This window comes from Acyrthosiphon pisum, chromosome X, assembly GCF_005508785.2.
Source record: "Acyrthosiphon pisum isolate AL4f chromosome X, pea_aphid_22Mar2018_4r6ur, whole genome shotgun sequence".
NCBI lineage: Eukaryota > Metazoa > Arthropoda > Insecta > Hemiptera > Aphididae > Acyrthosiphon > Acyrthosiphon pisum.
Window position 1 is genome coordinate 25,970,663 of NC_042493.1, and position 24,996 is coordinate 25,995,658.

General features: G+C 32.1%; 1 protein-coding gene across 1 annotated transcript in view; it reads right to left on the reverse strand.

Moving 5' to 3' along the window:
* LOC100167857 (T-box transcription factor TBX20) overlaps positions 1 to 24,996 on the reverse strand; it is a 67,636-nt gene that overhangs the window by 32,131 nt on the left and 10,509 nt on the right. The window contains exon 3 of the mRNA XM_001943301.5: positions 27 to 300. Coding sequence (XP_001943336.2) covers positions 27 to 300 — 274 coding nt within the window. The remainder of the gene's footprint in view (positions 1 to 26; positions 301 to 24,996) is intronic.

A 24,996-nucleotide genomic window follows, 5' to 3' on the forward strand; every position in this document is an offset into this window, starting at 1 on the left:
ATTTATATTAAAGAAACCGCTCTCACCTGTCCACTGATGTCCATTTCGTTGTTGGTGAGCTTGACTTTTTCGAACGACACAAATGTCTTGTGCAGCTGGTCACCCGTGAACGGTGAATCGGGGTGCGTGTACAGCCGATGTGGGGCTGGTGGGTCCGCCTTGCCGGCAACCAGCCACGATGACTTGTGGTACGCATACCGGTATCGTTTGTTGTCCACCGGTACGATATCTATGAGCACCGAGTACTTTTGGTTTGGGTCCAACTTCCGGAAGCACACGCGCAGTGTGGGGAACATCCTCCTGGAAACCACGTCAGATGTCAAAATCAAATAATATCGCAAATGGAACCTATTTTATATTATATATATGACCCCTCCTCCTCATCAGCCATCACCAACTCTACTGCAGGTGGCTTCACCTCTTATACCCAAATCCAGAGAGTCACCCCCCCCATTGTAGTTTTAAATTTAATATCTGTGATCTTAAATATTTTTAAATAAAATATGAGGAATATGTAAATATTACAAAACTTTTTTAATATAGGTAATATTTTAGCATGGCATCGTACCAATAACGTGGATTGGATTTTTCATTTATTTTTACTGTTTTGACAAAATAAAATAATATGTTTATGGATTTTCGTTATGTATAGGCAGTAGGCGTATTACAGTACTATATTTAGATTTTGAAAAATCTGTGGGTTATACAATAATGCCACTGAAGCAACATTACGATTTCAAAAAAAACCTTATTGCTGTTGCGACATTTTTAGTAACAATACAACTCTCTAATTTTGCTTTGAAACTGAATATAATATCTGATAATAATATGATAACCACAAGTCAACGCAAGAATGTAGAGAATGGGAAACGATATATGTACACTGTACCTCTTATTATCTGAACGAGTTGCGTTCTTTTAATAGTTAATATGACATATTGACATACCTCCTATTACCTTAAGGTATTATTTGTTCATCGGTATAATATTAGTTCGTGTACTTTGTATGTATAAGAATTTTTAAAGTTTGACCGCATAAAACTATCGCAATCAATTCTCGCTCGTGTGATGAGATCGGACGTCCTGCGTCCATTACCTGCAAAGCCGAGCCACTAACTTGTTCAGAAAGTTAAATTTAAGTTTAAAAGTTACTGTGTAATAACAAGTTTATAACTCAATCGGTTGGTTTAGATTCTTTATACTGCTGCAACTAACTTAGTCCGTAATTCGTTGTATTGGAAACGTGAAAGTATATAATTCACTTATATAGAGCTAAACTCAATGTACTTTTAGAAATATATAACAATATTATAGTCGTACAGTCAATTAATGTCATTATTTTTTCTTATACACTAGATTACTAAACATCAGTATAAAAAATTCACCGTTCGATCATAAAATATAAACTATATAATATGTATAATAATATAACACACACACAATTTATGGAAATACGAATTTATATTTTATACTGTGTATAGCTATGGTAGATATATACATCATTCGCGTTATCGATGCTGCTGGTGACTATATATTATATTATGTCATTACGAGAGCAGACCGATTTACTCGATCAAAAAGATTTTTACTGACGGTTTTATATTATATTCAATCGGATATCCGGGATGTGTACAAGTACATCTACCTGTGGTATATATTATTAGTTAGGTACGTGCAGTGTGCAGTTTCGCTGTAAAGTATATAGTATATGTACATCATATATAAGTATAGCTATAATAATACATGTTGTAGCATAATATATTATAGTATAAATATTATAACGATATGTAATAGTTGACTATAAAAAAGGGAATCGATTAAAATTGAATATAATATACTTCGAATCAAATAATTGTGGACTGGTTTTATATAACACTATATAATATATTATACGGGACGGCTTGAGAATAAGAAACTTTATAATATTATATAGGTATAGTAGCGTAACTTTTATTCAAACTCGAGCTATAATCATTTTCCCCGAGTGCACATGCACTGCACTACTGCAGTTCTATCCGACCTGCACAGGTAAAGACAAGTGAATTTCAAAAACTATATAATATTAAACTCAGTTTACAAAATATCTGATGAGTCTCTCCATATTATGTACTCGTTGCTAATCAAAGACAAAATTATTTGCCTCGTTATGCATGTATTATACAAAAAATAAAAAATAAAATAAAATAATATATAGTACTACCAAATCTGTTAGTTTTTATATTTTCCGCCACCTCGACTTGAACCAGTTTAAAATTAAAGAGCTCGTACGCAACTTGTCGCCATCATTGCTGTGTGTATATATATAATTGCATTACACGACGTAGGTACCTATTACGTATCATCGTCTTGTCGCACCTGCAGTTTACGCGTATATATATTATGAGCATGTCATATATAGAAAATAAATATTATATATTAGGTACATTGACGTTGAAAAAGCGCAGGTGAAACAAGCGCGGCTAATTATCCGTTAAGTCGGAATATTATGTTTTATGAATTATCGTTTTCGCCGGGCGTGCAGCTCGGAAGCGGCTTTTATTATTAATTATGGTCATCCCCGTATTACACACACACATATAATATTTTATGGGCGTTTGTGTGGGTATGTGCCTATAAAATGGTATGTCAAGAACTCGTTCTCTCTCTCGTTCTGCGGGTGGCGGCAGATATTATTATTGTTATTATTGTTATTGTTACTGTTGTTTTTATTATTATTGTAAACTAAGTATTGAATTTCATGCAAGCGGTCGTAATAATATTAAAATATTATTGCAGCAACGTTATTGGAAACCAGTCATTTTTGTACGAAACGGCCGTCACGGCCACCGCCGAATTCAACAAAAAATAGAAATGAATTGTTTGAGTGGATTAACTAAAATTAACTATAAATTCAGAGAAGACAGTGTTATAGATTTTTTTAACTGAAGCAGGCAGATGAAAAATTCTATTTTTAGAAATTTGTTCATTTTTTTTTTATTTCTGAACAATATAACGTATAAACGAGATAATATGGATTGATGATTGTGTTGAATTAGTCAGTCATAGAAAATATGTACAATGACGTATGAAATTTTCAAAAGGCGCAGAGTAGAAGTACGTACAGAGTTCGGTTTTACGTTTAAACGGTGATAACTGCAAATTAATTTCAAATGCAGTAGACTTTACGAGACAACTGCGTGATGACACAGAAGGAGTACACGCAGAATCAGATCTTTGTTTAGGCTTATTTGGTGGTCACTATTATACTGGTCAGTTGGTTACCACGACTAACAAGTTCGGTTACTCAATATGGCTAACCGTGTATTCCATACAAATCTAACCAGTAAGCAGTAACTACCTATGTATTATTTCAAATTTTTCGGCTATTTTAATATGCAGTATTGCAGTGTCCACAGACCAACACGGCTATATTATCAGCTGTACGTGTATACAATTATACATATATATATATATATAAACAATTTATGAATAATATCTGTACAGCCGTGTCCCCGCCAAACATAATTATATTATAGGTTTGCCGCATCACAGCGCTCCGGGTGGTGACCGTAATTTCCTCACCGTCGTCGCTATGTATAATGATAATAATATATTATATGAGTGCGCGTGTATGCTTTTATACCTAAATCATGTTATATGGATGCCTAAAACGTTATTTGTCGACGACCACGGTATACCGCAGCGAGATGTTTGGTTAAAAATAATAACACTCTGTTTGATTTAATTATCGCGCGTTTAGTGGGCATCATGACCGTCGAAACGACCGTCGATCATGATAATAAAATATATCACACCCATAGCTATTATACTATTATAGTATAATATTATAATGTATGGAGGATCGTGCAGGGAAAGAATATTCTAATAGTATCATACATTACAACGAAACGGAATGGGAAATTCATCGCGCGTGAATATAACCACGAATTTAAGCAATTATTATTAATTCACAACTATTTGGCAGTGTTTTGATTCGCGTGCTATTTAACAGTAGAAAAAAAACGCTAATAAATTACAGAACGGCACCGGTCTACCTATATGTGCGTATATATATAATATAATTTACGGTATAATACACGAGTCATCATCATCATCATCATCATCATCATCATCATCATACCTACGCTATACGACCGGACCTTGACATAAAAATAATAAAAATAATAATAAATAATAAAATTATTAGTATATGTTTTCGCAATCGTATACGCGAAACGACGTGTAAAAATATGGTATAAACGTTTATCGACCGATAAAAAAGCAAGTTGTTTTAACGACGGGATCACGAAATTAAACGTGTACCTTTTCCGGTAATAAAGGAAAAAAATAATCACAAAAACTATAATATTGTAAACCCGATATTTTATAATTTTTTCTAGCTTTCAGCAGAGATGTTATTTTTCTGTTTTTTTTTATCGACATCTTATATAATACATCATATAAGTAAGTATAAGACGGGATTTATTTATTATAAAAAGAGAAGCTACTTTTTTGTCAAAGTGCTAAATATTTTAGTAAAATAGCATATTAGTATGTTGTCGGCTTGTCAGTTGTTGATACTGTATGTGTACGGTGTACATACCTACTGTCAAGTGCGTCAAGCGTGTTTTATATATTATACAAATATTGAAACATTATTTTTAAATATCGTTTGGCAATCATTTTAAAGAGTTGTTACTTATTCACCGACTCGCCGTTAATATTTAATATTAACATTCAATTTTTACAACAAAACATATGGTTAATGAAATGTGTGACAATAAAGGTAAAGAAATGACGATTAAAGAATCTTTAGAAAATCGAATTATTTGTTTGTGTTTATGTGCGCTATAGCTATTATAAAATATTTATCATGACATGAGCTTTTGACAATATATAATATTATCTATTATTATTTGCCTAATTTTTCTTAGTACGATAGACGGGGTGACCACGGTAATGGGTTGATAACAAACAAGTTTAATATAATATAATGGACGCATACCTAACACATACGTTGCAAATTATAGGCATACAATTATAAAGATAACAATTTTATAATTCTGAACTCCTTCCTCCATCACCCCATCAGCACGTTGTGACCCTAAGAAATACAACATCCCGTCCATGACGCATACATCACCAATTTGTCTGGCGTCCCAATAAGACACGAACGCCCTGTACAATATACCCTGTATAATAACGAGCTCAATGCGCGTTACCATGACAGTTTGACAGATCGAGAAAAAAAAATATAATATAATAAAAAATCGGTTGACATTTGTCAACGTCGCGACGTTTGCCGGCGGCCGCGACGGCCGACCGCACGCTGCGTTCGGTGTAGAGCTGATAGTAGTCACTCGATGCCGCAATGTGCGGAGAGCTACCCGAGACGATAACCTTAAGTGGGAAAAGTATATAATAATATAATATATAGCCATATTGATAAATCAGTGTGCAACATTCTCTTGAATATCCTGATTTTGTCTGTACAGGTTGTGTTTAATAATATAGGTGTAGTCGCGATATGTGGGGTTATGTAGGAATGATATAGGAACAATAAATTGATAGGGATATTATACAAAAACGATTGCAAAATACCAAGCTGCCGTGGGTCTTTTTTAAATTTATTGTTATTAAGTTTTTGAAATCTATGATTATTTTACAGCTAATATGTAACAATATTATAATTTATATATACCTGATCAATAATACATAAATATAGCTTGTTGTTCAGAGAAATTACATTTGACAGTAAATTTTCTTTGTACTAGTATAATAGCTATTTCGATCTAAATTTATCACGACGATGACAAGGAATGAGACCAAGCGAACTACCACGACTCGCCACTATTTATGCATATCTCGAGTATTTCCAGAGAGCTGCGAGGATCGTCCTGTATACTAGTCCAGCGTACTATTATATATCTATAGGACTACCTATATACGGGATGATTCACACCAAAGTTGCTCAATTTTCGATCAAGATGTATCAACATTTAATAAAAAACTACTTGTAACAGATAAAAACAAATTGGTTCTCGTTTTAAAAAATATGTTTCTATCACTACTACAGAACGATCCTTAAATATAATGCAACAAAATCTATAATCACCTAAAAGTATGTGATAAAGTATATAGGTATAGGTATACTAAAAATTTTCCAAACCATAAAAATTTGAATACAATGCATTATTAAAGGATAAAATAATCCCCTGAAAAATACCACCCTGTATATTAGCATCACGGTCGTAAGTCCCATAATATGTATAGTACCTATAGGTATCTATATCATATTCATATCGGTATGTCGGTGTGTGTAATCGGTCGCGACAGTATCATTGTATGAGTCATTTTTTTTATTTACCGTCCACGCTCGTCCGTATGTATATAATGTATGTATTATTTATTTACGCGGTCTCCGCGCGATGTATATTAATGATGGCGCGTCAAGTCAACGCCGCGCGACGTCCCCGGCCCGCCCGCCGGTGACTTTAATGCGATTTTTTATTTTAATTATCATATGTACGTATACACAGACACGCCGCAGACACGCGCACTGAACGTATAAGTAAAGGTATACATTATAATATAGGTACGACGACATCGCGAATCCGGACAAACTGCATTCCCCGAACAATATAACATGTTTAGGTTTATAATATTATACTGCACGCGCATAAAACATTATATAATATTATTGGTAGATACCCATGTATGTACAAATAAACATCATAATCTCGTTGTCGGGTTGGGTCATACCACTAATCAACGACCAGACCCTCCGGTTTTTGTGGGTCCCTGGCTACTCGATATTATATACACATATATTCGTATTTAAATTAAGTTTTCAAATAACATAAAAACTAAATGAATATTAAATTAACTTATTGTTTTATAACCATAACTAATGTCATTTTTTACGGTTCAATAAATTGATTTAAACATTTCAAGTGTGTGATTGAATGATTTTATTAAGAGGTCCTTGTACCCGCATTTGTTGTCATCATACGTTGTCATACGTGTCAACAAAACAAATTTATGTTCAGGAGGATCTAGTACGTGTCATTAATTAATTTATTAGGGTGAACTGCTCTATAGATATACAATTTAAGGTGAGAACATTATCCAGATACTTTTATTGATATTTAAATTTTAAAGCTATTTAGTTATTTTTATCAGCATTTTAAAATATAATATTTTACGTAGGTAGCTACAAACTATCAGTTTAAAAATAATTAATATCTATTATTTTCGTAATAATATATTGTCAAATTCTTATCATAAAATGTAATAATACACCCGTTCATTACAATATTTAAATTAACGACACTAAATGGATTTGTTTGAACGAAAATTTGCAGTATTCTAATATATTTGTGTGTTCGACGAGACAACACATCAAGTATTATATTATAGAGTAGTCCTAAATGTAGTCTTGATATTGTATATGTATATTTGACTATTAATTTGTTTTACAAGTATAAAACTTGAATAAATCGATCGTTAGCGAGTAGTTGGTACATTATATTACATTTTGAAAACTGTTTACTAATGATAAGAAGTGAGAACACATAATATTATCATATTATTATTCCCTCGCAGTTCCTACCCACCTATCATTTACCAAAAACATAACCATCGCAGTATTATTGTAACCAACGCGAAATTATGTACACGATATTATTAAACATGACCATGTTGGAGCGTTATTAAAATATAATATTTTATTATTGTAAACGAGTCTGAACATGTGTCTACACGTACGAATGCCACATTATATATTATATATAAAAAAACATAGTATAATATACGTTTTTTCGAGCCCGCAGCGTCTGTACATACTAAATACACACGATCATTGAGGTACACATAAATATAATATTACAATATGGTGTGTGTGTATGTGTGTGTGTAGTGTGTACCTACGCTCGTTTCATCGCCTGCAAACGTTTAAATAATATGTAATTTAGCGGAACCAGTTGACGTCCGCGAATATTTCGAAATAGACGTAAGTACGAGCGAGCTCGCGGTCAACTGTTGTCGTTCACTTACTCGTCGTCGGGTTTTCCGAATATGATCAATAAACAGAAACAATTTTTTTTTAAGTAGTAAAACAATTATTATTATTTTTATCTCTATTATAAAAAAAAGTCAATGTACCTATTTTATTTTCCACATATTTAATTTTCAAATATTTTGAAATACGGATATTAAATTTCAAGATTCAAAGGTTATGACGGATAGTTTAGTAATAGTATATACATTTTGTATCCACTATATAGGTAGGTACTAATATTAATTTTGACGATCGGTTATCGTTTAGGCGAAGTCTTTCACAATCAAAATATTGTTAAATAGAGTTATACAAGTAAATAATAGTTATATTGTGCAAAGGCGTACAATAACTAGTTGAAATTTAGTGTCAAGTTGGTTAGTTTTTACTTTTCTGATTAACTTAATAACTTAACTGGATTAATTGACAATAACTTCGATTTTTTTAGTTTAAAATTTAATAGATATAATGTAACAAATCTTCACTTAGCAAAACCAATTTTGTGTTGTAAGCTTTTAAATTTAATATTATAAAGTGAATTTAATATTACCAAACTTGGTTTAGGTAAGAACACAATATGTGTCAGTGAGTTGATTTTATATCATATATGAAATTAAGATGTAACTATGTAAGATAAGATAAATACCATGTTAAAACCTATAGTGTGAGGTATTGAGGTGCCCAAATAGTAATATTTTTTATCTTAGACGGAGGCGACACGTTCGGGCGTGACGGCCTAAGTTAAAATCACGTTTATACAAATCTAAACTATAACACACAGATGTGGTCCTTTTCTCCTTATCTGAGTTTTGCTGCCATTTTTTTCCGTTCCAGAAGAAATGAGAGCACGTGTGTGACAACAGCTGTTGCAGATTTGTGTTCCGGGACAGACTGAACTTAGGATATAAGACAGGACTTTGATTTTATTTTTTAAGGTGGGGGAGTATATTAAAAAATAGCTTACCTGTGTATTCAAGACATCAGATACCCGTGAATGTAAATCATTCGCGATAACAAAGAGTCGTGTCCGCCTATGCTACTTTTTTTTCAAATTCAAGTGCCGTGCTATAGCTTATATTTAAACATAAATAACTATTTATTGTGTTTCGTAAAAATATAAAATAATCAATTTTATTAGGACACGATAGCTAGGGTGATAAATTTCAAAGTTTCGATAATATTCGCGATATTGTTAAATTCTAATTTATATTTTATTATGTGCACATTTTGACTATTAGTTAATTTTAATAATATACAAAACTGGTTCATTTATTGAGTTTTTAATGAATTTAAATACAATTTCAACATTTATTTTTATTTTTAGGGCATTTAAGTCCGTGCCCTATTATTATTATGATATACGGTGTATCAACCGGATATCGTTTCTCCTCGCACCCAAATAATATAAATATATATTACATATTTATGTACAGTGCGACGTACTTTTATAGGTACATATTCCTATATATTAATACATAATATACAGACCAAATGTAGATATGTCGGTGTATTATATATACGAATTTATTACGTGTGCGCACAGGTGTCGTCGTCTTTGGTTATAAATTCACAATATATAATAATAATATTGTACATGACGACGCGATCACGCTGTTCTACCAGGAACACACACACACACACACACACACACGCATACGTGGTTAAAAAAACGTCTCTCGTTATTATTATCACCGTCGTAACATTGGCCCTATGCAAATAAGATGCCGTAAACAAGTGACAATAATAATATTCGTCGAGTTATGATTATTATACGATATTGCATTTTTTGTGGCCGTCCGGGAACCACGTTTAACATATATTATATACATGTTATAGCTGCTGTTATATTATTATTATATACGGTTGCTACTTTTGCTGCTGCTGTTAAGGCGTCGTTGTTATAATATTATTGATGAAAGCGATAAAATTGTTTTTTTTTTTCTTGACAGGCTATTATGGCTGGTTATATAATTTTATTTTATTTCGTTTTACACCACGTTGTCTAATGTCAAAAATTAAACACGCTCGCCGATTTCGACTGCGCTCAGTCGTGGGATGTACCAGTGATTTCGTATACCTATATAAATAATATTTAATAACATTATAAATTATTATGTATTTATCTAATATATTTTCGCATTTTTAATAAAAAAAACCGAACAGGTGGAAATAGCGAAGTAGTATTTTGTGTATTACCTACGGTATAGCCAAGGACCAAACGGCCGAAATAAATGATAATATTAATATTTCAACTCGACGCGTTATTTTATATATTGTTTAATGCATCCGGCGCAACTATAATCAATAATTTAGCTTGAAAAAAAGTAGCAAAAATTAATATTTTATGATAATTTTCAAATACATCTACATGTAAAATATATAATCATATACCGGATAATAAAGAATGAACAGGACATCACATCTTCACACTCGTTATTGAACTTGAATAATTATTACTATATTATGTGGTAAACATATATTTTGGTCCGCGATAAATGAAAATATAAATGGGTCGTAATATAGATGCGTTTGATATGTTTTACCACAAAATATGCATAATTTATTCAAGTTCGTTTGAAAAACCACTCGTGGTTGGCTGGTTTTTTTGAAATTTTAATTACGATGATAATCAACAATTTATTGGTGTATTGATATTATAGTCATATGAACGGCTACAAACGTACAATATGTGCATGTCGCATGGACATCCTATGTAGGTACATACGGTCTTCCCGGATCACCCCAATTGATCTATCACTAATCTGAGTAATCACTAATATTATGACGAAAGTATCCTCCTTCCTCCCAAACAATAGGGGCATATACCCCCCTCCAACCAAAGACAATAATAATAAACTCCAGCTATCTGCAGCAGCTGCTGCAGTTGTGATTGCGAGTGTCACGCGGAATTATCGCATTCGAGTTACAACATTAATTTCATAATAAAAAATATTTCCGAAATACACGATGCATACTTATAATTGTACATAGTACCTACACGGAAAGTATATATTATTATAATTTTTAATAATATATGCAGTGCCGCGTTAATCAATTCTCTGCGGGTCGCCGCACAGTGCGACTGCTGAGTTGGACCGCGACCGAGTGACCATATAATATTATACAATATATGTTGCGGCTGATGATCACATTATTAATATTATACATCACACTCGTCGGTCATACAGTGTGGCGGGTTTTGCATAAATATGTATAGTAAATATGTCATAAAATTAATTCGACTACTGAAGGTGCTGCTGCAGTCAATATATATACGTCATACGTATATTAATATTGTATTTACAACATTAAATGTATACATAAAGAAAAAAATAATAAGCTAATAGACGGACTTATTTATAATTATACAATCGTGTTTGTTTTTAACGTCCTCGTATAACCTCCCTTCTAACACCATCACCACTGCCACTATAGATTAATAACGTATTGTAAGTATTCGTATAAATGGTGTAGCATTTTCAAGAGATCTGCGGTTTGATATATCAATTATAGATTTTTTATTTTTTTTATTATACATATTAAACTTCCAGAGTTAAGATATGCCGTACATATTATGATGATTTGATGAGATTATAACATAAAAAGCTCACATAACATAAATAGTTATATCCGAAAGCGTTCTGCAGCATATTCGTTATGCTGACACTTATAAATTATTTATAAATTATATGAGTGTATAATATAGTGTCATCCACGGAGTATTGTATTTTTTTCCTACGTATAAATACCGTTTTTCGAGTGAGAAAAAAAATGAGAAATGATGTTAAGATAATATAATATAATTGGGTAGTCCCCGTGTGGAGAGTCGTTTGCAACCATATACCCTGCTGCCGGCATCAACTCAGCATCATTAATCTTCTCTTTTTCTTGAAAAAGAAATTTTAAACAGAAAAATTAGGTCTGCACGTGTTCAAGAAACGACATACACCCAAAACGTAGACGTTTTATCCTTTCTCGCGCTAACGTAGGTCGTGTGAAATATACAATGCTCATAATATTATACGATTTAGAGGCGCGCGTATCATATTTTTCGACCGATTTAGCAAACAAAACGTGTTCTGAAACTTCACAACAAGGAAATCAATGAACTTGGTAGACACCTAGGTACTCGAAGAATTAGGTACTGTGTATAGTATTCATGTAAAATTATTATTATACTACACATAATATGATGATTACATATTTGCTCTTAATTTTATATATTAGCAGACATTAGCGAAGGAAACCGTAAATAATATTAAATATTCAAATATTTACGTGTGGTTTGGTGTACTTACTAAATATTTATATAACATTATTATGCCATTTCAAGTTGTATTATTGTTATAAATATTTTTTTTAATAAAATCTATTATTTCATCTTTCATTCATGCAATAATATTTAAGCAATATTTGACACCTATAAACTAACACTAACTTGTCAGTTATAGCTACTTACTAAAACCCGTAGGATGATTGATAAAAACCTATCCTGGACAGTAAATTATACTAATTTAATAATCCTTACATTGCAGTGTGGTTAATTACCTATCTATACCGCAAATATCAATATAATTTATTAAAAAAAATTAGTCGTTAAACAGAAAACAAAAAATTAAAATAACGTTTTAAAAATATAATATCGATAAACGGAAGAAATCAAATAAAGTTTGAAAGTACAATAACGATAATTATTAAAAGTGCATAACGTTTAAATATCCAAAAACGTATAATTTGTTTAATTTAAGACATGCCCACTAGTCACATTTCGGTCATACTAAGTATAATATATTAAAATATATCCTAGGATTTGTATCTAGTTATATATTTTTATGAAATCGGACGTCAATGATTAATTTAGTATAATCGACGACGATGAAAATTGATCGCGTGCTGTGTAAATAATAATATTATGTGCAGTTGTATAAATGACAACGTCGTTAATTAATTTAATTTCGTGTCACTGTCGCATAATAATGCATAAATAGTATTATTGTTCACAGTTTTCAGACCAATCCCCTCCCCCCTCCACCACTGAACCATTAGCTACATAATATACATAAATAAATATGTACACAAATAAGCGCAAACGCGTCATCACTGCAGTAAAATATAGGTATAATGTATACGTGCATTATATACCTACATATTATAATATACAAACGTATATACACTATTATCACATAAACGAAACGTATAGGTAAGTGGCGCCGATCAACCCGTTCCCGCAAGTGGCCCGGTGGGGTCGGTGGCGGCGTAGAAAACCATCGATCGCCTCCCTTCGCTGAACCCCTCATCGCGCGCCGCCGTCCGACAAACCACGCCCTTGTCGGTAGGCCTGTTAACGGCGACGGCGGCAGAATAAAAAATAATAATATCATCCTGTGTCTATTGTTGTCTATATAATATGTGTTTGTGTAACCGCCAAGTCGATTTCTGGCGATTGGCCGAGTATTTATTTTCTCTCATGTCGTAAATTTTTTTACGCGTCGCCGTCTCGCGATCGATGCTGATTGATTATGAATCGCAGACGACTTGACCCGGTCGAATGGAATGGTATTATATACTGCGTGCAGACGTGCAGTTGTAGTACAAGACTAAAAATATTATGCTAAGTATGCCATTCTTGTAATGTAATATGTATTGCCAACTCAGCTATTTATTTTCCACCAATATCCTCAGATGTCATATAGACAACAAGATTCTCTTAAAAATTGATAGACTTTTATATATCTTTAGAATAACACAATAGGTTGGTGTCTATATCAATTATTACAGCAGAACTAAAGTTGTGCATAATAAACTTATATAAGACTTAATTCAGTACCCAAGCCTATAATTGATCCACCTACATTATTCAAAAAAAAAACTATCTAATAATTTCTACATACAATAATTTAATTTTTAAAATAAATAATTTATCATTTATTTATTTTAATCATTTATGTGACCTATGACTCACCTCTATGGTGATAGAGCATATTTTATAACTGAATTTAATGCATTATAGAAACAAATAACGGTGACATTTCACCACAAATAATCTAATATTATAGGCTATTGTATTTTAAATTCAAAGCTTGCAAACGTTATAATAACGTTAAGATTATAACATAATATTTAACTAAAAACGATTTAATTTTATAATCATAATTATAACGGAAAGCGATAATCAAAATAAATAATAATTAAATACCGCAAAACCAAACAAAACATATTATATATCATTAAATAAAAGATAACGCAAAAATAATTTATAGAATTTCATTTAACGAAAAATAATGAAAAAAGAAATTATTTAAAAGTCCTATTGGTTTCGTAGAAATATTTATTTCATGCATAACGACATTAGAATTGATCATATTCCGTGCTCACAATAGTTATTAATTATTATTAATACATTTAATAGGTATTAAAACTATTCTAAATAACGATAAACGCAAAACTTGTATAACATTTAATTCTAAATAACGATAAACGCAAAATTTGTACAACGTTTTAATTGTAAATAAAAAATAATTTTTTTTCAAATGCAAACCCTGATTTTAATAATACGCCGTCCATTAAAACATACGAAACGGTCAAAAATTAAAATTCACATAGTTTTGCGCAATACAATTGTTATTATGTCAAGCATAATAGTATGCGAATTAGAACAGTTTGTAATCATAATATTATGTTTGTAATGTTTGCAGACTTGCAGTATATACGCATTAAGACCGGACCCTGATTCTGTGATTCGTGCTGCATATAGAGCTGTTAGCAGGAGAAAATGCACACATATAGGGCGTAAAACAATAAAATGATAAAATCTTTCTTGCCAATCGGATCAACTAAATACCTAATAATTAAATATTATACAACATACTCGTACGAAAGTTACAGAACCTAATATTATACTCTAGTTAATGCGCTTTTCGTAAGAAATATTATAATATATATATTTACTATACTATATAATATATACTTTATACGATGAAGGTACTTATAGAGGTATATGAAAAATATGTAGGTAATGTATTACGGAAATTCAAAATTATACACAATAACGAATTCAACTGATGTTTTCGGTACATGTAGTTATAATATGCAGGCTGAAAGAAATCGATGAGAACGGGTTTTTCTTTAGACTTTTATTAATTATTTTTCTTTGTTTAATTATTTAATCTATGTAATTCTTCACTAGGTTCATAATTTAGAAAAACATTTATCTGTAGAAACTTGTGTAAATCATAAATGCACCTCAAAATATTTATGTTAGAAATTAAAATTATATTTTTCAAGGATAATAATACAAACAAATTCAACGCCTATATATAACGGGTTATAGCTTATAACCCCATAGGCCCCCTAAGAGGTTCATATGCAGCTGCAGTTATACGCCATAGAGATATAATATCATACCTAACTTTATATCATGCGTGTATAATATAGGAGAAACGGGATAACGCAGTAATCGAAGTATCACGATTCTTGAGTGAAATTATGTATATAATATATTAGTTATAGTTATCTGCAGGTAAGTCGCTAGTAATTTTTATAAATATATTATACACTTATTATGCCACGTGTGTCGCGGATGGATACAGGCTGGTAAAAGTTTAAAACGCAGTCCCCAGTCACCACTATGTAAGATTGTTAAGTTATTTATATATTATGATATATTATATAGAACACAAATACATAATTTCTGTATGTACTGCCGCTGCCCGCTGTATATATGACATAACGAATATAACTATTATACACATGTATACATATATATATATATATTGTAACGTATATGTAAATAATTATATTTTATCTATATAAATATGGACGGTCATAACTTATTTTTTACCTTTAATATTATTGTGGGGCCGGAGTGGCGCAGTGGTCACGCAGTTGACTACGACTTACACAGTTATCGGTTCGATTCATAGCAAAGTGCAAAAAAATGTGTGTGATTCTACGCAGTCACCAATTTCCCGTGCTGTCGTCCGATTGCGTCATCCGGTTTCCAACTAGGTCCCACTCCACTGGGAGTGAAGACCGCACATGTCTCCTCTTGGAGAAGGGGGGTAGTATCATGCATATAGTGATATATACATAGATAAATAAATCACATGATCTCCCTACTACCCACTTGTGATAAGCATTGTCAAAGACCTTGAGGTCGTTTCAATGAACAAATATAGAAAAAAAAATATATATATTATTGTTCGTTGCAGCAGTTACCACTTACCAGTACCTATAGGTATATACTGTTTATATCTAATATAATATACAGCGTGGCGACAACGACAAATTTTTATCAAAATAGACATAAAAGAACTGCAGATATGTAGTTCTGTTATTATCAGAGGAACGAAATATTAATTGTTGTACCTAAGGTTTTTTTTTTAATGTTTTTTACATTTATACAGCCGGCGCGGGGGCATGTCTGCTATTGCACCAGGACACCCGGATGTAATAAACGAAAGTAATAACTCGCACGAAAACTATTGTACAACATATAAACATATTTAATATATATATATTATTATACACATAATAAAATCATTTTTATTACCCAAACATGACCGTGAGTAGATTTCTGTGTAATTCCACATCAGGAGACCCAATGCGCACGATATCCGTTGTTGATACAATTTTGTTCATTAGTCGTAATTACTAATTATTATTATTGCGTCTGTGTTTCGTGTGCAGAGTGCGAAAAAACTTTGTTGCTATACAGTATATTATATTATATGTGTATATACTGTAACTACTTCAGTACATATATTACCACTATAGACTAGGCTATAAAGGTATTTTAATAGGCCCCAATATATAAATACGGTGCACCTACTTTGTATAGCATGTACTTTGTATACCCTACGCATGTTAATATATTTAAATGTATTATAATATTACTGCTATTAATGCAACGGTGTACTTAGTGTCCAATACAAAAATCATACTATCTTGACTCCTAATCTTGATATACCTATTATAATAATTGTCATGCTAAACATGCATTCACATCGAAAGTAAGCAAATTTTTTTTTTGAATAACTGGAAATTATGAACTATCTACAACAAAGTTTTATATACATTCTCTTAATCTAAGGCGATTCTTAGGGCGTGTAATTTTAAACATTACACAACTACAAAATAATCCAAGTCGGTATTAATAGGCGAGGTACTTACTGGCTGTATAATAATTAATAGGTAAGTATATAGTATTTAATATTAACTAGTGACTTAAGTACAGTATGAAATTGAATTATTATAATATCTTATTATGAATGCGTCTATATCAAATGTAGGTATGATAAATATTTATTTACATAATAATTAGTTGCATTAGACCGGTTCGTCAAAGAAACAGTCAGCAGACTTATTTGATAAAACAAATTATATAGAGCCAATATACAAACAAGCAGTGAGCTAATAAATGGATTTATAAAGTTTACTTAAAATACGATAAAGTCCTTCGATTATGTGTGATTAATTTTTGTTCAGTTTTAAATAATTTTGAAAGACAGTTTTCGCTTAAAATATACAGTAAAATAACGAATAAAGGTCACCGTCATACACTGCAGCGGTGGCGGTAAAATTATTTTGTCTTGGCAGTGCTGCAGTGTGTGCAAATAACATGTGAAGGTATGCAAAATAAGACAACAACGTTGAAATATAAAAATTACATTTTTTTTTTAAATTTACCTTCCTAACTTAACAAAATATAATTTCGTGTATTCCTGCAGACGTGATGTCTAAAATTAGGTACTGAATTAAATAAGACTTATAGATTGATTCACAAATTCTTGAACTTGCCAGCCTTATTGGGCCAAAATTATTGTTAAAAAGTTTTGCGATCAGAAACGTTTCGGCGTGATTTATTTTTGCCGGTGTCGGTGTGGCACACATGATATAGTATATAAAATCTATATATATGAAGTAGGTGTTTGCATATATAATACGTTCCTATGACGGCATCGGTGATGGGACAACAATCAATCGGTTTTGCCACGCTAAGCCGTTTGATCCGGACCGGAAGTTAAGTATAAAATAACATATAATCCGTGGTGCCGATTCTAATTTTCGGTCCGTAACAATTTCACACCTACAGATTGGTTGGCGGCAGAGAGGGCAGATTAAAATAGTCAAATTCGTCTATTAACGCAGCGCGTCCGGTACGGCTCAGCGCGGGATTAACGTCGGGTCTGAAAACGACGAGGAATCGTATATTATTATACATTTATAATTCTCGTATTATGATAATATTTCCCACATCCGCGTAAATTAATATTCGTTTTAACGCTCGTATGCAGCGGTTATTATAATCCAATCGATTGTTGGAGGCATATAGGTACCTAACCTACGTTGTGGCGAGCGAGTTTTTAGTCACCTCATCCACGGCCACCGATATATAGGTAGATACGCGTAATCCGCACGTGCGTTGTTAACATATTTTACGCGTACAGTTTCGGGTCTATGGTATAATCCGAAAATGTGTTCAAACTTGTTTTTATATCTTCATTCTCCGCACGTTGAATAGTTGTCGCATTAACGAATTACGGTTGATTTGTACAAATATATCAATTATATTATATTTGGTAGATGTACTTCTACGGCTCTACGAATAATGTATACAGCTAATGTGAAATGTACTAAAAATGTACTATACTATTTAATTATAGACTTGCACAATTTGTCAAAAATATGTATCTCTATAAATGCTTTTTCTAATTTCAATATATTCCGTATATTTCCGTAATATTGTACGGACTACGCGTGATTTTATCGTTCTACCGAAAAAATCAAATGAACTTTACCTTATTATACTCGTACTTTATTGCCTTCTTCGACGAAACGCAAAAAATATATAGATAATTCTCAATAATTTGTTTTTATTATAATATAATGTTATAGACAAAATTGTTGAGCAAATAACTCAGTATTACTAAAGCTTATATAAGGATTAAACTATCTCGACTTCATTAAATTGCATACATCCATTGCATTTGTCATTATAATGAAATATAGATATAAAACTATCTTATGGATCAATAAAATAAAACAATAATTAAAAAAACATGTTTAATACTTGGAATATACCGCTAGTCTATTAAAAAACAATTTAAATCCAACCCATACCTACAAAAATCTCTATAACAACTATCCCCAAATGAAGTGAGAGAAATAATTAACAATAAATTGAAACAAAATAGCTGTTTACCTAATTAATTTCAAAACGAGAATATTTTGTTTTCAATTAAATTATATTGTGATTTCATGTGCTGTGTTATTAAATGGGGTGAATTATTGTTGATTAGTTACTTAACTCCAAACTATACTAAATTTATTAATAATAATATAATATGTATTTGTATTTTATATCTTATGATTGGGCATTTTTTGTTGAATAATACATACCGAAATTATCTTAGTAAAATTAACTAAATAATGGTGGGTAATTTTTATAAATTATATCACATTATATGACCTTGAAATTGTATATGAGTAATAAAATATTCAATAGAACTCTTAAACATTGTTTTAAAATTTTAACTTATTATCTGAGTTCTATATATAATTAATTGATTTTAATACTGCGTTCAAACTAATGTTTAGGGTTTATTTTCTTCATAATATACTGGTTTAGTAATAGCTACTGCACAAGAAAATTACCGTTATAATTCTATGTTTTTGAAATATGTTGATGATGATGATTTGTCACTTTAAAAGATTTCAAAGGCCAGTTTCTTAAAGATGGTACTGATAAAGATGTATTAAAAACTATATGGTAATTTTTAGAGATTAAGTCATAATAGTATAGATATTAATTGTATAAATTATAAGTATTCTAAGAGTATTTGTGATATTAATCAAGGAGAGAAGGTTGATATGGATTAGTTTAGTCCTTGTGGTTAGTAGAAATAACTATAAAGAGTAATGATCCACCCAATACACCTAATACATTTTTCCATTGATAAGTCAAATGTGCCAATTTGCTAATAATTGATAAGATACTATATAATATGTTGAAATCGAAGCACTCCTTCTGGTAGAAATTTTGAATACAGGATAAAAAAAAAATAAATAAATAAACACCTTTGTAAAACCACTAGCTTCCTCGCTCCGCTTAGAATCCAAAATATATTATACGTACATATTATATATAGGTTACGTTAAAAAGCTAAACAAAATTAACCACAGGTAACGATTTAATTTTCAATCAGCAAACATGATAAATTTAACTAGCTGATAGTTGTTTTCATACATGTATATTGTATTTATAGTGAAACATCAATATTATTTAGGTTTATAGACATAATTTTTATTCATTAGAAGTTATTGACAAATGTAATGAATGTTTATTTATTGGGAGTTATCAATTTTAAATTATAATATTGTCATTTTTCTAAGATTTACTATTATAAATAGGTAAAGTCGTATAGAATATTTTTGCCCAATACTCGCGATTATCCCCCACCAATTTCGTACCCGAAATTTAGATGATTCTATATATTGTATTATAATTTATATTATGTGCGTTATACTGGCGCGATGGTCATGTGATATATTATATTATATTCCTACATAATACATACATTAAAGTATGCGATATTTTTAATTACGATTACTATACAATAATAATTGTTGTGTGTGTGCGCGCGCGTATATGAATAATTCACGAGTTTATAATAACGTATAGTGCGTCTTCGGACGGACAACGTGAATGGATCGCACATCGAATGGGAGGAATAACTTAAGCGCGTGCAGTGTAGAATACACATCACACTACACGTCATACCATCTACATGTATATGTAAGCGATAGGACCTTACACGTCGCCTATATATGCACTTGAAAAACGAAACAAAACAGAAAACACGGGCCGTATACATACTATTTAATATATTAATAATAATAATAATAATAGTATAAAACTCGGGCGTATTCTCGTACCTATTTACGCATTAGAAAACATACATAGGTATATGAGCGCGCACACAAAAAAGGAGGAAGCCCGCCGCCGCTAATTGCGTTCTAATGTTTTGTCGGCGAGCGTACAATAATTTGTGACGGTTTCGTGTTCGCGTAAAAAAACGTATACAGGTATATAAATATACATATGCGTGGTTTTATTTTTTAAATTCATTATTTTATGAAGGATATGTACGTCGCGGTCGGTACGTTATTATTTTAATATATTATGTATATACAGTGCGTATAATATATTATTGTTGTCGGGTAATTTTTTTTCATATTATTATTATTCTTATGAAGTGACACACACGCGTTGTAATGATGATGATGACGACCGCGATAGAGTGCTCGCGACGGGGTGGTGGCGGTGGCGGCGGGCTTAATAATAACCGGAAGTTGAATGGGCGGAGCCAACCGACGGCTGTCACCGGGCTGCCGCCGCCGAATATCACGCGAACCGCTCATCAGCGCCTATATTATCATGTACATTACAATAATATATTTAATATTGTATTATATACGGAGCGCGCGCCGACGACAACAACGAAAACGCGTAATTTACACCTTATATCTGCTATGTATAGGCTAATGCCAGCAAATATATAGGCGAGTACAGACATAATATAGATACGCCACAAACAGGGCACCGATGTCGACCGCGGTAAAGCGCGGGGTGTATAGAAAATGATAATAAAAAAAATTAATGACGATAATAACCGACAACAAAAAACAGAAGAAATTACGGTAGGTATTACATTGTTATATATATAGGTACATTTTATAATACGTATACCTGCTATATATATATATATCTGACCCGCAGCGGCGGCATCGGCATATAATATGTATAATATAATAAGCGTACAAATTATATGGTAATTCACGTCGTTTAGACGCGCACACGTGAAATAAAAAACAATTTGAGAGATTTCGGTATTTTTCGTCCGTTCCGCGCCCGTAGGTAATCCGTGCACCGCGCCACCGCTCGCATATTTACGCCCAGGGGTAATGTGAGTCGGTCTTTTTATTGTTTTTTTTCCGTTTTCATTATTCGTTTTTTATAACATAAATACATAATAATAATATACGTGTGCGTATAATATAATATATTAAACTGTGGTGGCATTAGTGAAATCTAGTGCTATATATAATATAATATCGGGTCACCCTCCCCCCTGCCACCTACCCCTCGGCCATTCACACGTCGCAGACTTATTGCGCATTTCGCATATTATGTGTATACTGTATATATATATGCCGCCGGGCCACCGACTTGTGTGTGATACATTTTCCAGCGAACACATAGGTATGCCACATGGGTAATCTACCTATACCGCCTGAAGTTGGAAAACGTTTTTGAAAACATAAACACGGCGCAGCCTAAAATTATACAAAAAAAAATATTTAAATACAAAAAGAAACGAATAGTGTTCTTACGTACGTGTGTACTTTTAATGCGTTTAATGGTGTGTACGTGTTATAATTATCGCTATATATAGTTTCCCATGGAAACGGCAAAAATTATTATTATTGTATCGGCGTGCAGGTTCGGCGGTTTCGTATATACCTACAAATGTATAATATACGCGTGACCACCGAATATACATATATATATACATAATAAAAAGTACCTATATGTATATATTATATGTACGGTAAAAACTACTGTGTATACACTTTTGGTAATTTCACAAATTATACATCGTACACCGCACGCCGCTCGCGAAACACGCATATTTTGTCGCCATTAGATTATACTATTATTATTATTAATATTACGTGGGTATAATATATACATATTATATATTATTATGTATTGCATTACGTGCGCGTTCGAACGCAACTTGAGACCGGTGAAAATGTAATTAAAAACGAAACAATAATAAAATATCAACGAATATTTCGTATGTTGTTTCCTATTATTCGAGTTCTGCGAGCGGTGGAAATATATAGTATACTATTATTATAAACACGATTTTTTTTTTATTTTGTTATTTTCACATCGTTTCTCGCGATTAATATTAGTATATAACTGCAGCAGTATAATATACCTACGCGAGTTATCGTTACAACAATATATTAATAATTTCTCTGGTCCAAACATGCGACGGTTAAACGCGCGACATCGAAATACGCGAAAATGTATATTTGTTATTATAATTTTCTGGCCGCAACTAGACTTGATTTTTTTTCCCGGTCTATAAAATATTAATATTATCGTATAAATTGCGTGTTTAGTTTTCGTAGGTATATACTTGTTGAAGTCGAATAACGATCGCGACGTGACGTGCGAAAATAGTTTAAATTAGGCAGGTCGCATATACCTAAGTATTTTAATATACCTACTTATATTTGTCGAGTGTAAACTGAATAATATAGACGACCAAAAATTCGACTTGTTCGTGCCCCATATAGGAAGACGTAATATATTTTGAAACGCCCAGAAAATTCCAAAAACGACCCGGGCGTGGAATTTACCTATTCATATTATGTGTACCGTATATACGAACTCTGCAGCCATACAATATAATATATTATAATATAGAATACTTAATACATGGTATATGATATGTGTGTGTGCGTGTACAGCGTATGTAAACAAAACGATGTGCACACGACGCCCCTCGGACGGGGTGCGAAATAATACGCGCACAGACACCATCATACAATATACAAAACGCTGAAACCGAGAGTGTTGTGTCAAAGGTGTTTTTTACCTCTCTTCTCTCTGTCTTTCTGTCTTTCTCTATCCACCCGGCAAACAAACGATCAATTTACTCGCGTGGAGGTGGTGGTATGGCGGCAATGGCAGTTAAACTCGACGTGTGAATGTGTGTCGCGTATACATGTACAACACTATAATAGTACTATACAAAGGCCCCGGTGGCGAAAACCGCGTTTTGTGTTTTATCATCATCGCGTATTATTATTATTACTGTTGTGTGTACATTACAATATAAACGCAGTTGTGAATTTCATGCACAGATGACAGGCACGCGTATATATATACAAAATGCGATTTTTATTGTGCGCGCGAGTTTACACACAAATGTATATAATAACACGCGTACGGTGCAGGTCGGTCAATGTAATATCATTTACGTGGCATACACATTATAGCCACCGCCGAATTGTGCCTATATATAATAATAATTTGTGGTTTTATGTATACCTACTATGTTTGTATAATATATTATTGTCACTAGGAGGAGCGCTTAACAAGCGCCCGTTGTACTTTGCAGTCGGACCGTGACCCGCGCGCTGCTTTGTGCGTACATTATTACTATTATTATTGCACATGTATACAGACGAAAAATCCGATCACTGATAGCGAATTTTCAATTTGTATTATTATTGTTGTATACTCGATTGCGCCAGGATCGGAATAAACGACGAAAGCAGCTATAACATCATATAAATGTAGGAACGCGCAAAACAGTGGCGTGGTACAACTGGTGTTTAGATGGTAGCATAATATTATTATAGTGACTTGTTTGGTGTTCTAAAAGTTTATTTCCCGTCGCGGGACTCTGTAACATGTGAATGGGAAGTCATAATAATAATATTTGTATATGCACACGGTTCCCACTTATATGTAAATATAACATTATAATATCAAGTTGGCGACCGTTTACTTTTTTTCTGCGTGCACACACGCGTATACACGAAACAATATAGAGCGTCAGAAGCAGCAGCCGATGATATTATACTATGATTATTATTGTTATATGTATTATTTGAATAACAACGGGCGTGAAATTACGTTTGACATGTGTCAGTCAGTCAGTGCGTATGATACGTGTGTGCGACTCGTCAACGGACGTAAATTTATATAGGGTATAAAATCGCGTCCCCAAAATCACACCACAAATATTATAATATACAAATATAATTTATAAATACAATATTATTATATTATATTGTAATTTCGATTGTATATTGTAATATTTACACAACGAATTTTACGAACGTAGGTAGGTACAACGTTCATTTTTTATTTCACT